General features: G+C 45.6%; 1 protein-coding gene across 3 annotated transcripts in view; it reads left to right on the top strand.

The window, feature by feature from the left end:
* Camk1d (calcium/calmodulin dependent protein kinase ID) overlaps window positions 1-16,210 on the top strand; it is a 392,540-nt gene that overhangs the window by 332,647 nt on the left and 43,683 nt on the right. For all 3 annotated transcript variants that reach the window (XM_055593882.1, XM_055593883.1, XM_055593884.1), the window contains exons 4-5: window positions 650-788; window positions 8,919-9,045. In XM_055593882.1, coding sequence (XP_055449857.1) covers window positions 650-788; window positions 8,919-9,045 — 266 coding nt within the window. The remainder of the gene's footprint in view (window positions 1-649; window positions 789-8,918; window positions 9,046-16,210) is intronic.

Below are 16,210 nucleotides of genomic sequence, written 5' to 3'. Positions count from 1 at the left end.
TGCCTCTTGGGTTTGGAGGTATCACCACACCTACCATAATGTCCTTTCCCTTTCCTCTCTCTTTTCTGTAAATTTTCAGTGTCTTTGCGAGTCTGATAACCTTCCTGGGTGTGTATCTATTCATTATTAAAAAGGGTTGACTAGATTCATCCAGTCATTTCAGTAGGTGGAAAGGCCAAGAACCCAACCTGCCACTGAGAGACTAGTACATTGCTCTCAATACTGTCTTGTCCTGTAAGACGCTCACACATCAGTCCAGTGCCATCTGCTTACACTGGATGATGCTTCATCATGGAGGCCATTTTGACTACATTGTCACAGGAGAATAGAGAATAGAAACCAAGCTCAGGAAAGACTTCTTAGGGATAGCTACACCAAATCTTGGGGATTTTGTTTTTTGCTTTTGTGCTTTTCTTTTATTTTAGAATTTTTTTTTTAACTGCTGTGACATGGGGACCATTTCTAGGGATTGCTTCTAAAGACATGTTTGGCAAATTCTAAACTTAGAATTGGGTTCATGTTTTAAAGTTACTTTTAAAAATAAAGTTGGCTCTTTTGTCCTGCTGAGAACTCTTAGGGACGAGATGATTGTGTCTGCATCATTCAGCAGCCCTCCATGTTTCTAACATCTTATTTCTTTGTTTCACAGCGTGTCTGGCGGAGAACTCTTTGATCGGATAGTGGAGAAGGGATTTTATACAGAAAAAGATGCCAGCACCCTTATTCGCCAGGTCCTGGATGCTGTGTACTATCTCCACAGAATGGGCATCGTCCACAGGGACCTCAAGGTGAGGCCATTGCTCAGCAACACCATCTAGCCCCTCTGCAACCCACAGTGCACCTGCTGGAAAAGATTGGCTGTGGTGAAGGGCCACGGCTTTGTGAAGAGAGAGGTGTAATAGTCAGTTGTGTAGTTTTAGGGGTGTCAGTTCGTTGAGGCCCAGAACGGATGCAGCTGGCCACTGTTTGCAAGATTCTGTAACCATTAAGCAGCCCCCAGGCCACAGAGAGGTGGGTGTGTATTAATTCAAGACCTTCCGAAAGACCATTCTGTATAGCAGAAAAAAAATCATAGAGACCCTTCACCCCTGAGCTGGTTAGGTTTTTTTTTTAATTTTTTGTTTTGTTTTTGTCAATTTGATACAAAATAAAGTCATCAGGAAAGATGAAACCTCAACTGAGGGAATGCCTCTGTATGATTGGCCTGAAGGCAAGACTATGAGGGCCTTTGTGATCAATGCTGGTGTGTGAGGGCCCAATCCACAGTGAGCAGTGCCACCATGGGGCAGGTAGTGCTGGTTGTATGAGAAAAGCAAGCTGAGTGAGCGTTGGGGAGCAAGCCAGTAAGCAGCATTCCTCTGGTTTCTGAATCAATTCCTGCCTCCAGGTTCCTGCTTTGAGTTCCTTGCCTGACTGATTGTGACCTGGAAATTGTAAGATGAAATAACCCCTTTTCTATCTTGGACACTGCCAGTGGAGTTCTTCAGCATCATGCTCTGCCTCCGGCCCCTTTTAAACACAACAGCCATGTGAAAGACAGGGGGCAGCAGGAATGGCACGGAGCAGAGAAAGTAGGCTAACAGTGCAGCAGGCTAATGAGCTTACAGGTACAGCTGTCTCCTGGCGAAGGTTCTTTTCTCCTTTTCTTCCCTCCTTTCCCCACCTCTCTCCCCTTTTTTCTCCCCTCCTCTTGTCTTCCTTGCTCTCCTCCTCTCTTCCCCTTTACCGACTGTCTCTCTATTTTCTTCCCTTCCTTCCTATTGGTTTTTGTCCTGATGGTTTGCTTTTTTAGGTAGAATTTCCCTCTATAGCCTAAAGAGACTTCAAAACAAACTTCAGATTCCCTGGCTTCAGCATCCTGGGTGATGAGAAATAACTGACTTTTCTTTATGAGATGTGGGCATAGTGATCCTGCATCTATTAGCACTGGAGAATTAGACCTTATAGTGGCCACCTTAGTGGCCTGTTTCCTTCCTCTAAACCAGGTCTCAGTAGCTATCACATACAAGGACTGGAAATAAAGTAAGAACAAGACCCAGGCTGTGGTGTGACTTCATGCTATGTTACAGATCCAGCTCCATAGCCTACTACATGAATGAGGTAGGCACTCACCCACTAGCATAAATGCACCATCAAAACGACTGCCTGGTGACCAAGCCATCCTCAGCACCAGGAAGTCAGCCAAAGGGTCAATTATGAGTGTTTGTCAGATTTTAAACATCTGCCAATCATCTGCTCGTGGCTATTAAGGAGTATGCTGGTGTAGATTTCCCTTCATGAAGACTCCCCTTTGGGCTGGGGTGTGGCTCAGTGGCTGAGCACTTGCCTAGCATGTGTAAATCCTAGGCTCCATGCCTGGCACCACATGTTTTTATAAAAAAAAATTAATTTAAAAAGAAAATATATACTCTGGAGTTTTCTCTTTTCCTTTCTGTCTTATTTAGGGGTTTATTGCTGTGAAGAAACCATGACCATTCCAACCATTATAAAGGAAAACATTTACTTGCAACTGGCTTGCAGTTTCAGAGGTTCAGTCCATTGTCATCACGGGGGAAGCATGACAGTGTGCAGTCAGGTGTAGGTCTGAAGAGGGAGCGGAGAGTTCTACATCCTGATCAGCAGGCAACAGGAAGAGACACTGTGCGCCACTAGGCTTGTTGAACTTCTGAGACCCCAAATCCCACCTCCTAATGGCATACTTCCTCTAACAGAGCCACACCTACTCCAACAAGGCCACTCCTCCTAATAGTGCCACTCTTTATGGACCAATCGGGGCCATTTTTATTAAAACCACCACTCTCCATGTATCATTTGCTCTTATATTTTTGGTTGTAAGCCTAGTCTTTAATGGCTGAGCTATCTCTCTAGCCCCCATGTATCATTTTCTCGTTCCATTTTTCCTCCTTTCCATAGTCTATCTTAGGACTGTCTAGAGATCTCCTTCCATAGATGCAAAACTTAATCAACCTCAATCAGTGCTGGGGAGATATGGGGAGGTCAGTAAAGTCTCTAAGTTCTGGCTCTGCCAATCTGACCAATCAGGGGCTCTGATCAATCAGGTCTATAACAGACCCATGAATTTACCTTTCTAGTGAACCCCAGGTATTAGTGATGCCAGTCTGGGGACCCCTCTTGAAGAACTATTGGAAAGAGGAGACTTAGAAATGCCAATAAACCCTTCTAGCCTTTGTTGTCTTCTTGCTAGCAAATGGCTGTGAATGTGATGAGCTAATCTTTGGGCTTCTGAGGCTCTATAGAGTTAGAGATGCTCTAGCTCAAGACAGCCAAGTACCTCCATGCCAGGCAGCACCCCCTCCCTGCTCCCATGCCAAGTCTGTGCTTTGAACCCATAGTGGCTGCTATATAGTGGTTGCTAAGCAAGTTAGTGTCACAACTTCAGAGATGTGGTGTGCAAGACAGTACTTCTTTTAAAAAAAAATAAGTTACAATCAATTAAAACCTATTCAGGAAGAGCAGTGTTCATGTTTCCCTTAAAAAGTGGGTCAGCAAGACAGGAGACCATTTTCCATTTCTACGCAAAGCTTTTGACAAGTTCTTACAGCTCTCAGCCTAGGGAGTCTCAAGAACATGAGGCCTTCTGGTAGCAGTCAAAGGAAGGGGGAAGATGGTTTTGATAACTGGGTTTATCCCTGTGGCAGAAAACAGTGGCTGTGTTAGGATTTTCGTATGATCCCTTTTCAGAGGCTCTAAGGAGTTTCATCCATGCGGTATTAAATTTTCATCAACTCCTAAGAGTATGGAAGCCACCCAGTCTAAGCTACAGCAGCAGACAGCCTGAGAGTGTCAATGAAAGACAGGCGCAGGGTCTGCACTGCTACCCCAACCCATGAGCAAACATGCCTGCTCTTCCTTCCGATAGGTGTTCCTATGTCCAGTGGGCCCTGGGAAACTGCTGGAGATGAGTGAGTGTTCTGTTTTGTTAACATGCAGGAAGTGAGAAAGGAAGTGTCTCCCACGCCTGCCTCGGACTTGAGTGGGTTCCTTAGCTCTGCCCTGTAGACTCTGCGTGGGCAACAGTCCTGGGCTCTGCAGGATGTTTAGCCGAATCCCTGACTTCTACCCTCTAGATTTCCAGTATCCTTCCTGGAGTCATGACAACCAAAAATGTCTTTAGGTTTTGCTGAATTTCGTTCACTGAGGTGCAAAACTGCCCCCTGTTGAGAAAACAGAATTCTGTGTTGCTACATGGCAGTAGTAACGTTCCCAAGAATGTGTTGATGATATCTTTTTAGAACAATTACTGTATAAATTATCATCAAGGAGGGAGCTTGACAGTCTACCCTGGGTGTGCCTGTCCTACAGAAATGCCATAATATGCAGCAAAAGAGTTTCTTAGGTGAGACCAGGCCGTTCCCAGGGCTCCCTCCTGACAGGAGGGACAGTGATGCAGTGTGGGAGATGCTCTTTGTGGCTTTCACTCCACCAGCCTTCATACAGCTCCTGAGGCCTCCCTTAGGTGACCCCCTGCCGCCCCAGCTCTGCCTCTCCACTCCCACCTGCCAGGAAAAGCCTTGCTGCCATTACCAAATCTTGAATCAACTCAGAGTATTGATAGATGCGGGTGAATGTTTAGTTGCTTTAACCCTCTCCTGAGATAACTGTTCAGAAAAGTATGGAGGAAGGTGTGTGTGTGTGTGTGTGTGTGTATGTGTGTATGTACTACCCATGGAGGAAAGTGTGTGTGTGTGTGTGTGTGTGTGTGTGTGTGTGTGTGTGTGTGTGTTGGGGATGGTGCTTGGCAATCCTTTGCCTGAGCTAAGCTTCAGTTAGTGAGATGAGTCACGTACTCATTTCTCTAGCTGCAGAGGAGTAAGAGCCAGTGGTGATGAACTAGAGCCATCTCTACACCTGTGAATGCATCTCACTGTTCATCAATGAATAAATCCTAAACCCCATGATTTTACAATAAGAGGAACCCCCTCACCCATTTTCCAAGCATTATTCCTGTTTCAGTGACAGACTGGCCCATTTCATTTTCATTTCAAAACACCCTTCAGCATCACCCTTGATTTTCTTCAAATCTCATTCTTCATCCACAAAACTGTCATGATGACTACTGACAACAGCTACTCTTTGTATAACTATTTCAAGTGATTGAAAATATTTTTCCCTTTGGGTTCTGTGAAAGGAAAAAAAAATGTTTTGACATTTGTTACAGCAAGAGAGAAGCCTTTGTTTCAGACCGCTGCATAGAGGAGAGAGACTGGGCCTAGCTCTCGCTCTGAACACAGGAACAAGTGGGCTGTTAGAGGAACAGGGGTGGGATGTGGAGAGCACAGCGCCTGCTGGGTTACTGAGGACTTGGTAGATGACTCAGCCCACAAATGCCTGCTGTGTGAGTGAAGAGCTGAGGTGCTTGCCAGCACTCACAGGAAAAGTCCAGGCGTGACAGTCTACACCTGCAGTCCCAGCACCGGGGAGGCAGACATAAGAGGGTCTGTGGACTCCCAAGCCCAACAGGCAGCCCCTATATTCAGTGGAAAGACCCTGCCTCAAACGGAAAACAAAAACAAACAACAATAACAACAACAAAAAAAAGGTGGAAAGCATTTGAGGAAGATACTCAGTGTTGACCTCTGGCCTCCACGTTTCAACACCCCAACACACACACACACACACACGCATGCACAAAACAAAATGATTTTTTTTTTAGAAGAAAATCATTAAGAGCTATCAGGAGTTTGGCTAAAGCAGCCAAAGAGTGGCTGAGGATTAGGGCAGTACTGGGTGTAGCTTAGCAATGGAGTCCTTACTTAGCACATACAAGACCCTGGGTTTGAGCCACACTGCCACAAAACACACAAAGAAACAAAAACAAATGCAAAATAATATTTTTTAAATAAATAAAATGACCTAACAAATCTCTCCCTAAAGGCAGGCCAGAAACTCTCACATGGACAAAGATCCACTTCGACCCAAATAGATTAATTGCAACTTTTCTTTTCTTTCTTCTTTCTTTCTTTCCTTCCTTCCTTCCTTCCTAAGATTTATTATGTATAGTGTTCTGCCTGCATATGTGCCTACACACCAGAAGAGGGCACCAGATCTCATTACAGATGGTTATGAGCCATCATGTGGTTGCTGGGAATCGAACTCAGGACCTTTGGAAGAGCAGCCAGTGCTCTTAACCTCTGAGCCATCTCTTCAGCCCTGCTTGCAACTTTTCTGAGTCCTCTTTTTTTCTGACCAGGCGTGGACCTTTGAGTCTGTCCTGTCTATAGACTGTACTTATTTAGTCTAGTTTTAGCAAGAAACATTCTGAATTCAGATGTCTTTTAATATCTGACCCAATTTCTTCTCTTGGTTTTGTTTGTTTTGTTTTGTTTGATACAGGGTTTGTCTGTGTATGTAGCCTTGGCTGTTCTGGACTCGCTTTGTAGACCAGGCTGGCCTCAAACTCACAGAGATCCACCTGCCTCTGTCTCTGCCTCCCCAAGTTGCTGGGATTACAGACATGCACCAACGCTCCTGGCCTGACCAAACATCTTATCTCCCACCTCAATATCACATCGCCCTGTCTTGTGCCTTAAACGAATGTCCTGTCAAGTTGGCTTTGCCAGCTCCTTACTTACTACCTCACAGCAACATTTCAGCCACTCTCCTCCAGCCTGCCCTTTGCTGTAAATTTCCACTTAACCTTTGCAACATTGGAGTTGAAGCAGATCCCCCTTCCTGTAAAGCCCCATGGTGGTATGGTGGTAGTAAAGAGAGCTCACTGTCCCGTAAAAATATCTGAATAATTGTTTCTGTAATAGCGTCAGATGCACCAGGTGGGAATTCCTTTTAAAGCTGTGCTTCTCAGTCTTTCTAATCACTTGTGTGACCCCCAAAATTATTTTTGTTGCTATTTCATAACTGTAATTCTGCTACTGTTATGAATTATTATATAAATATCTGATATGAAGAATAACTAATATGCAACTTCTGTAAAAGGGGCATTGACCCCCAAAGAGGTTGAGACCCACAGCCTGAGAACTGCTGCCCTAAAGAGAGTTCTCTTGATCCATGCTAAGACTGTGCTTGGCTGGCCTGGCTAGAGCAAGAGGGACTTGAGAGGCCAAGGTCACGGCTTTGTTCTCAAGAGGGCTCAAAGGAGCCTGGCCAAGTTTTGGTTGAGGACAGAGTCTTGGCCTGTTCTTACAATTTCTTCATAGCAGAGACTGCATGCCAGAATCTTACACACCACCACAACCACCACCACCCAGAGATCCAAGCCCACCCCATCTCAGATCTATCCAATGATGCATCTCCTCCATTTAATACCCTCACAGGTAAACAGGTAGCAGTGATATACAAGGCCAAGAGACACTTCCTAAACGTGTCCTATCACACTACCTATAATAATTTCCTAAACTGCATGCTTAGCAACCAAAGATTTGCCCCAGAAGCCTTTCAAGAGAGGATATGGCTTTCTCCTTGGGCTGGGAGGGTAACAATGAGCTTCCACTCCAGATCCTTCATTCTGCTCTCATTTCCTAAAGGTTTATTGTGGGCAAGAGCAGCAAGTACTTATTTACTCAGTAAATCTCCAGAACTGTCCTGGCAGTTGACTGTGACCAGACAGACCTGACACCATCACCCTGAGGGATAGCATCAACAGAAACCACACACAAAAAAAAGGATAACTAAAAAATGTGGGTTCCTCTTCCCTGTTGAGTTTCTTAGCCCTGCAGAACTAGCCTGAGACAGGTGAATCATGGTATCCACAAGCCCTATCCAGGACCTTGCCAGGACCAATGACAATCCCCAGTTTTGCCTAAAACTCTATGCAAAATAATGTCTTATTGTCTGCCCCAAGGAAGTCCCTCCCACCGACATCGCAAAACCACAGTGAAGACAAGCTGGACACAGAGGCATGCCCCTGTGATTCCAGGAGGCGGAGGCAGGAGGATCATGAGTTTGAAGCCATAAAAAGTTCCAGGCCAGCTTAGACTGGAAGATCCTGGATTAAAACAAAATGCCACAAGGAAGCAAACAAGTCAAGGACAGTCGGTCTGTCAGACAGTGTGGCACTACTGTCCAAGCTCTCCGCTGTCTGTTCAGAGGGGTAACCAGAAGACGCCAGAGTCTCTGCTTGGCGCGAAGGCAGCCTAAGACAGGAGCCTTTCAGGGCACATGACTAGAAAGTGCTACTTCTTTCATTCCCAGAGCTCTCCTTTCTTCCCTGGAAGGGGTGTGAGCAGGTGGCCGATGATCTCAGCAATGTGCAATGTGCAGCCCATCTGCCAGGGCTGCAGGGCATGGGAGGATGTTGCCGAGAGCCAGGACAGAGCCTCGCACCACAGCAAAGTAACCCGCAAGGGTCTCTGATTTATTTTTAAAAGAAGAAAAAAGAAAAAAGAACTTGTGAGAACCTGCAGATGTGCTTTCATCTCCTGGGAATCCTGTTCCCCTAGCCAAGAACTAAGGACAGTGTGAGAGCTATCGGCCTCTTAGGTTCCCTCAAAACATGGTTGTTCTTTTAAAGGAGACGAAATAGTAGTAATGGGAAGGAATAGCGTTGAAGACTTGCTTGCGCCAAGTGCTCTCGTGGCCCTCCGCAACCTCTTCAGAAAGCACTGCTATTTTAATTGACATCTATTTGTACAGACACTTTCTATGTCTGAAAGCCAAGGTTGTTCTTAATTGTGATGTTGTTGACTCTCCCATAAGTAAGGCAGCTTTAAGTATACCTGCTATTCAATTGTTGGGTTGTTTGCTTGCTTTCAGTCTTGGGGGTTGAGTCCAGGACTTCTTGCATGTTAAATAAGCCCTCTACCACTGGGCTACATGCCCAGGCCCTCATTTTATATTTTATTTGGAGAGACATGTTCTCCTGAGTAGCAGGGTGATAGGCCTATACCCAGGCTTGATTTACAACCTATAAGTTGTTTTCATTTTGTTTTGTTTTTTTCTAGCCTGAAAATCTCTTGTACTACAGTCAAGACGAGGAGTCCAAGATAATGATCAGTGACTTTGGTTTGTCAAAAATGGAGGGCAAAGGAGATGTGATGTCCACGGCCTGCGGGACCCCAGGCTATGTTGGTAAGGACAGTGAATGTGCCTGTGGATGCTTGTTTGTGCCCGTGAAGCTGGAATGTCTTCATGTCAACCTCATCTTCCTTCTGAAGCTTTGGAGCCCAGAACATACCACAACTGTCTGCCTTTCTCTTGAAGGAGGGATAGATATCTTGAGAGACAGCCCAGCAAATTAGTAGTGAAGTGATTTTCCCGAAACCTTTTAGCAGTTGGGTGGAAATCCTGTTTGATTTGGTTGTGGGCCCGACTGGAGTCTAAGAGCAAAATGGGATGGATTCCCAGGTTCTAATACCAGAATTAGCGTGTGTTTCTATTTTTGGATGATTTACAGTTGAAGCACCAAGCTTATGATAAGGTATGGGTAGGCTCAATAAAGCATGCAAAGTGTTGAGATCAATGTAGCCAGAGAGGAAATGCTGATATGAGGAATATGGAAGAAGCCATGAATTAGTCATTCTCTCAAGTCAGCTCACCCTGACCTATGCAGCAAGGCCAGGTGTCATGACAGTTTTTCCTAAAATCATAAATGCATCATTCTTTCTGTTACTCATAAAATGCAGAGAAGGCTGCTGACAGCTTTGAACAGTTGGTCTCCAGATTCATCTTTTTGTTTTGGAGAAAGCCCATGGGAACTGTGATAGCGTTCTATTACTATAACAAACACCAGAGATATATCAGCTTATAAAGAGAAAAGGTTAATTTTGCCTTGTGGTTTTAGAGATTTCAGACTGTGACTGATGGGCCCTGTAGCTTTTGGGCTTGCAGCAAAGCAGCACATTATGACAACAGCACTTGGGAAAACCATTCACCTTGTGGCTGGGATGTGAAGGACAAAGGCGAGGAAAGAGTGGAATAATAACCCTTTCAAAGGTGTAGCCCTGGTGACCAGGAAACCTTATAATAGGCCCTACTTCAGTGTTCTGCCAACTCCCAAAAGTATCACTTGCTGAGAACCAAGGCTCTATCACACGGGCCTTTAGGGAACACTTAAAGACAACTGTTCCCATCAGTGTAATTCAATCACTTATCCCATGTGTGTCCGGTGCCTACTGTGTCACTAGCACTTCACGGAGCTTGCCTGGTCACTGGAACAAGGGACCACAAAGAAGAAACAAATGGACACGTCCATTTCAGATTGTGCTTGCTGAGGGAAATAGAGCCAGCAGCATGCAGCAAATACTAACACGGATTAAGGAGGGCCCCGAACTATGTTGAGAGGGCTTGGGGTGGGGGTGTTGTTTGAGCATTCAAGGAGCCGGTCACTGGAAGGACGAGAAGAGGCTCATTCTAAGCAGAGAAACAAGCTTGGTAAAAAGCCAAAGGCAGAGAGAGGGCAAACCGGTGGGTCTGAAGGTGGTGGAGGATTGAAAACTGGAGAACAAGGCTGAATCCTCGTGCAAACTTTGAAGGTCTTTCTTCGTGAAGGCAGTGTGTGCACTGGGCATGGCGGGACATTCCTGGGTTCCCAGCACTGGCAGGTCAGGGAAGAGGCAGGAAGAAAGCAAGTTTGAGGCCAGCCTGGGCTGTATAGTAAAATGTTGTCCAAAAAAAGGTGGGGGTGGGGGAGAGGTAATAGAGGAAAAGGGAGAGAACGAGGAGGGAGAGAAGAAGAAAGGGAATGAAAGAGGGGAAAGGGCAAACATGGCGTAAGCTCCCCTAAAGAAGGGAGAATCAATATTACACAGCTTATATTATTTCCGTGAGTCCTCAGGTTCAACTAGGCAACCTTCTCAACAGGCTGAGGAGATCCAATCTGAAACCAAATGGGTCTGGAGACGGCAGAGCACTGTGGGGAGTTCCCTGTGACTTTGGAGACACCCCGTTGTGTTTCAAGTCCTTGCATAATTACATTGTCATATCAAAATTGATATGTCACTGCTGTTTCATTTTCCAAGTTAATCAGAGGAGGGAAGCAGAGGGGAATGATGAGTAAAATGAAGGAAGGGAAAGGAGTAAGAGATACAGGATTGGATCCAAGGGGATGTGGCAGGCAGAAGCTGTGGGGGCTGTCACGGGTGGGACTCATGGTCCTGGATTGTGGATGTGCACTGAGTGATCCTAAGGCCATAGAGATGCCAGAGAGGGACAGATGGGCCTGCCAGCCATCACTGGATTTATTATAATACAGTGAGGGATAGGTAGGCAGGACTGAAGTATGGAGATTGTGGAAAGTGAGTTCTGTGAGATACCAGCACATACGCAGCTGGAGCAAAGATGCGAGGGCGTGTGGAAAGTGGATGTGGTCTCTCCCTCGTGCTTGCTGTCTACACCTTCGGGCACACAGCAGGGGAATGAATGAAAAAGTGAACCCTTGGCATCTTTGAGAGATGAGGGACTCTGCAGAGAAGGATTTTCTCCGACCCATCATCTGTAAATCATGGCTATCAGAACGGAGAAGGCTTGTGTTGTGAGATTCAGTCTCATGGTCAAGAAGGCTCTAAGCCCCCAGGCCTCAAGCCATCTTCTCCAGGATGCTTGGGTGCTGTGGTTCTCGCCCTGTTTTTGCCTTCTGGCTTTTGAGCTGAGGCCTAACTGCTCCGACAATCATATTCTTACCTATGCACCTTGCTGATCTCACTTTAATTCTGCTACCTGAAAGCTCTAACACTTTCTAGATCGATTCTTGGCTCCCCTGTGTGGATGGCAGTTTCTCTGTTTCTAGGTGGCCACTACCTGCAGCTTTTGTTTTGGTTTGTCGCTGTGACCAGAGATGATGGATGGTTTCAGGGACAGTGGCTCCTGCTTAAAGGGCAGGTAAGCAAGTATTTTCGTGATTTTGCTGTCAAATATCAAGTTCTTTTAGAGCAATAGCAATAGAGCTACCGGATCTGTTTATATTTACTGAGCACCCCAAGTGAAAAGGGTCTTTGGTCTTTGGGTGTCGTTAGCCAAAGTAGGTTTTTTTTCACCCCCAAGTCTCCATGCCAGTCTTCTATGCACCCCTCAAAACCCAGTTGAAATGCTACCCTCTTCTGGTTGCCATCCTGCCTCAACCTCTCCTTCAACATTCCCTTTCTCTCCCTCTTCCAGTGCATCGCTTCTGATCATATTGAGTCCATGTCTACTTTGTCTCTTTGCTGCCCTGTGGTTTGGGCTCCAGCAAGGTCTCTGTCTTACTATCTTACATATACATATCTTACATATATATGTGTGTGTGTGTGTGTGTGTGTGTGTGTGTGTGTGTGTGTGTGTGAATATAGGGGGGGTGGACAGGCAGAAATTCTTACCCTATTGTCTTTACATTTTAGTGGGACGGAGACAGGTCATAGGAAACTTCTTCCGTGTGTTGTCTCGGTAATGCACATGAGGATGTGTAATGGAGGAGTGTGCATACAGGTGGACACTCAGAGGCAATCTTGGGTGTGGTTCCTCAGGCACCATCCACCTTGGTTTTTTGAGACAGCATCTGTCACTGGGACATACAGCATGCTGACTAGGCTGGCTTGAGCGGGCAGTGAGCACCAGGATCTCCCTACTGCCTACCCAATGTTAGGATCACAAGCTTTTCCTCATCCCCGCAGCATTCTGTGAACACTCTAGGGGCAGGGTTCTGAGCCTCAGGCTCGCACAGCGAGCATTTTATCAAATGAGCTGTTTTCCCTGTGCCTACATATACTTTTATAAAAGGCAACTGTGGCCCATGGAAATGGTCACTTACTGAGTGTGTCTCCATCTCTGGCATTGAGTTCCTGCTGCATGTAGCCTCAATGGCTTGTTCCATCCAGCTCCAGTGTAGTGTGGCAAGGTATACAATGCAAGGCATACATATGGTTATGTATTCCAAATATAGCATAACAAGTGTATTTCACAAGCAAACTGTAAAGTTCTGGAAGGGGGGGATCGTCAGTAGCTAGAACAACCAAGAGAAAACTTCTGGAAACACCAAAGAAAGGCGGAGCTCAGGCAAAGGCAAGAAGAGTTACCGGTGACACACAAGTCCTGGACTCCTCTCTGCTGCTAACTGTAGGATGTATGAGGAAGGACCAAGCTCCTTTAGCTTGGAGAACAGTCTGCTGCAAGTGAGTGCTTTCTGGCAGTGATACTGGGGAGAAATGATTGGCCCATCTGGTGGCAGCGGGCTGCTCAGGGAAACGTGTTGTCTGTCAGTGTGGTATAGACCTGGATGTGGAATCCATTTAATTAAGTCAAGTGTTCCATTCTCCCTGATGCCACCATCAAGAGGCAAAGTCGCAACTAAGAAACTTAGTCAGTCAGAGTGTCTGATGTGTGGAATTAATTAAAATGCCCAAATGGGTCCCCTGAGGTCACTGAGTAGGTGACAGAAGGCGTTTGTCTCAGTCAGGTAATTGATAAGGAGCAGAAGTGACAACTATACTTTTATTTAGTACAGCAGAGCCTGGGGTTTGTGTGTGTGTGTGTGTGTGTGTGTGTGTACACTAACTTGGTTGTTGAGATTCAAGGACCACAATCAGGTCTTCTGGTTTCAGAAACAAAATTAAAACTTAAGAGAACCTCAGATATACAGATCAAGTGGCTATGTGTCACTCAAGAATAGGCCACCCTGTTGCTCTCCTGCCAGGGTGCCGCTGTAGAGACAGGAAGGCAGCTGCTGGCAGGGACGCTGCCTGAGCCGCCATGGTGCCGAAGTGAGAGTTCATTGTTGGCTCACACTCAGCAGTGAGTTATCACTCTGCAAATTTTTGCTCCCAGAGCATTACTACTATTTCCTGGTTGCTCTTGACTAGGAACTGGGGGAGATCATTGACACTTGGGAGCATTACTTTATAATCAAAACCACATGAGCAAAATCTTAATTCATGGATGATTGGTGAGTCTCTAGACCATCCCAGTATCCTTCCAGAACTTAGCTTCAACATTGCTAGCCCAGCAATGGCAGGCATCGTTACACTAGTTCTGCCTTAACTTGCCTAAAGTAGTTTAAACCATTTGTTCTTGCTCTTCCTTAAATGAAGCTAGTGAACAGTTGGTCAGCATTCTTAGAAAGCTTCTTTTTTTTCCGTCTAGTTAGAGGAATGCTCTTAATTCAGGGATCGCTGAATTTTTAGACCTTGAGTTGATATTTAAGAAAGGGGAAGAGCTTGATAACCAGAAATGTGGACCCACATAATGTTCGTATTGGAAGCAGCATCCCCCCGATAACAGCCTGTAACGGGTACCGGTCATAGCAGGTCTGAATGTAAATGTCTGCGTTTACATCAGTGTCTCATCGGGACATAATGGGGGAGAGCATTTGTTCATGTTCATCTAGGTGTGTGTAGATACACATAGGTGTCTGTGTGAAAATCAAGGCCAATGTCAGGTGTCTTCTTCACTTGCCCCCTACCTTATCATTAGAGACATGGTCTCTCATGGGATCTGGAATCTCTGGATCCAGCAAGCTATAGGGAGTCATCTGTCTCCTTCTTCCTGGCACTGGGATTGTAGAGTAGCTCCTGGTTTTCACTTGGGTGCTAGGGGTCTGAACTCAGGTCCTTGTGCTTGTACAATAAGCATGTTACCAATCAATCCATCCCCTCAACTCCTGAAAGCATGTGCTTATAGACCCCTCTCACTGGCTAGGGAGATGGGGAGGCCATGCCTTTCCTTCATACTTGTTTTATCATGTGAAACACAAACATGCCAGACCATATATCCTCTTTAACTTCTGTGGGGTAGGGGACAGTTCTAGGGATAAACCCATGCTCTCTCCGTGCTGGGCAAGTGTTCTATCGCTGAGCTGTCTCCAAGGCTTGGTTGTTCCAAGATATGTGCACTTCTGTAGATATACAATAAGCCTATGCCAGGGAAGTCCTGCCATTACCTCTGTCCTCACAGAGGCAGGAGAAAATTGTATTAATTTGATGGGCATCTCTCATTTTTGTTTTCCTCAGCAGCCCAAGTGAGCTCCATTGATCTTTCCTTGGAGCTCCTCTCTTTACTGTGCTAGATTCTCCTTAGCAGAGCTTTGCTTTTTGTTTTGTCACTTAGTGTCATACTTTGGCAGCTGACTGGATACATTACATCATTGTTCTCATCCTCTCCCAGGTCAGGGCTAAAATGAGATTTTGTGTATCTGATAACTTGCCATGCAGAGCTGATGGTAGGCAGATGATCCAGATGAGACTTTTCTGGTTCCTTCATTCACACCAGCCTGGCAGTGAACACCTCCAGCAAGCATTTCCTGCCATGTGCTATAACTAGACCCTACTTGTTAGAAAAGACGGGGCCCCCTAATGGGGAGACTTCCAGGTGATGTGTTGTGTTTTTCATCAGTCTTTATAGGAGTAAACAGATTCTAAGCAGAAGCTCATTATTGGAATGTGGACAAAATGAATCCAGCCTTGCATGTGTGCCCACACTAAATCGCTCTTTGCTGGTAGAATGTGGTTGGGGATCAAAGCCAGGGTCTTGCCCATCCTGGGCCAGCACTCTACGGCAACACTTTATGTCCTGCGTTTTCCTCTTGCCACAATTTTTTTAAAACATGAGGACATGATTTCAGTCCCCAGAGCCCAAACGAAAAAGCAAAAAAGCCAAATGTAGCTTCTTGTCAGACTTCAGAAGGACAGATTATCTTAACAATAAAGTGCTTTGGTCAGTCACAAACTAGACAAAATGAAAGGCTAAATCCTTGCACCAACCTATAAGGGTCATATACCAGTCATCTGTTACCACCTTGCACTACAATTCCTTCCTCAGACATCCGAACTCTTCCAGTCCGCTGAATTCCAAGTTGCTTCCAACACCACAGCTACTTCCTGTTTTTCCACTCCCTTCCTGTCCCTTAGCCTTATTCCTCCACTTGTCATCCACACACTGGCTTAGTAGAGTTTGAATAGTAATCCCAGTCTAGGTCCAAAAGGTAATTATTAGCCAGGGTGATGCATTCATAGGCACTTTCCATTCCTGTAATCAAATTCAAGGGGTTATTGGAACATCAGAATGAGCTGATGCTCTTTAGCAATAGATTTCTTAGTAAATTACAGCTTTAAGTCATGGGCGAGAATCAACAAAAGCATCTATAGTAACAGAAGGCATTCAGAGCTGTCCCAAGAAACTCGTACTCTCTGTGATAGATGATGATGGAAGACCAACTATGGTGAAGGCTGAGACTGTGTTTCAGATAGTTGTTTGGTCTGGTTCGACATTTGGATTTAGATGGCGTGTGTGTGTGTGTGTGTGTGTGTGTGTGTGTGTGTGTGTGTGTGTG

The sequence above is a fragment of the Psammomys obesus genome, unplaced genomic scaffold (assembly GCF_907164565.1).
Source record: "Psammomys obesus unplaced genomic scaffold, mPsaObe1.curated_primary_1811, whole genome shotgun sequence".
NCBI lineage: Eukaryota > Metazoa > Chordata > Mammalia > Rodentia > Muridae > Psammomys > Psammomys obesus.
This window is presented reverse-complemented; position numbering and strand designations above follow the sequence as displayed.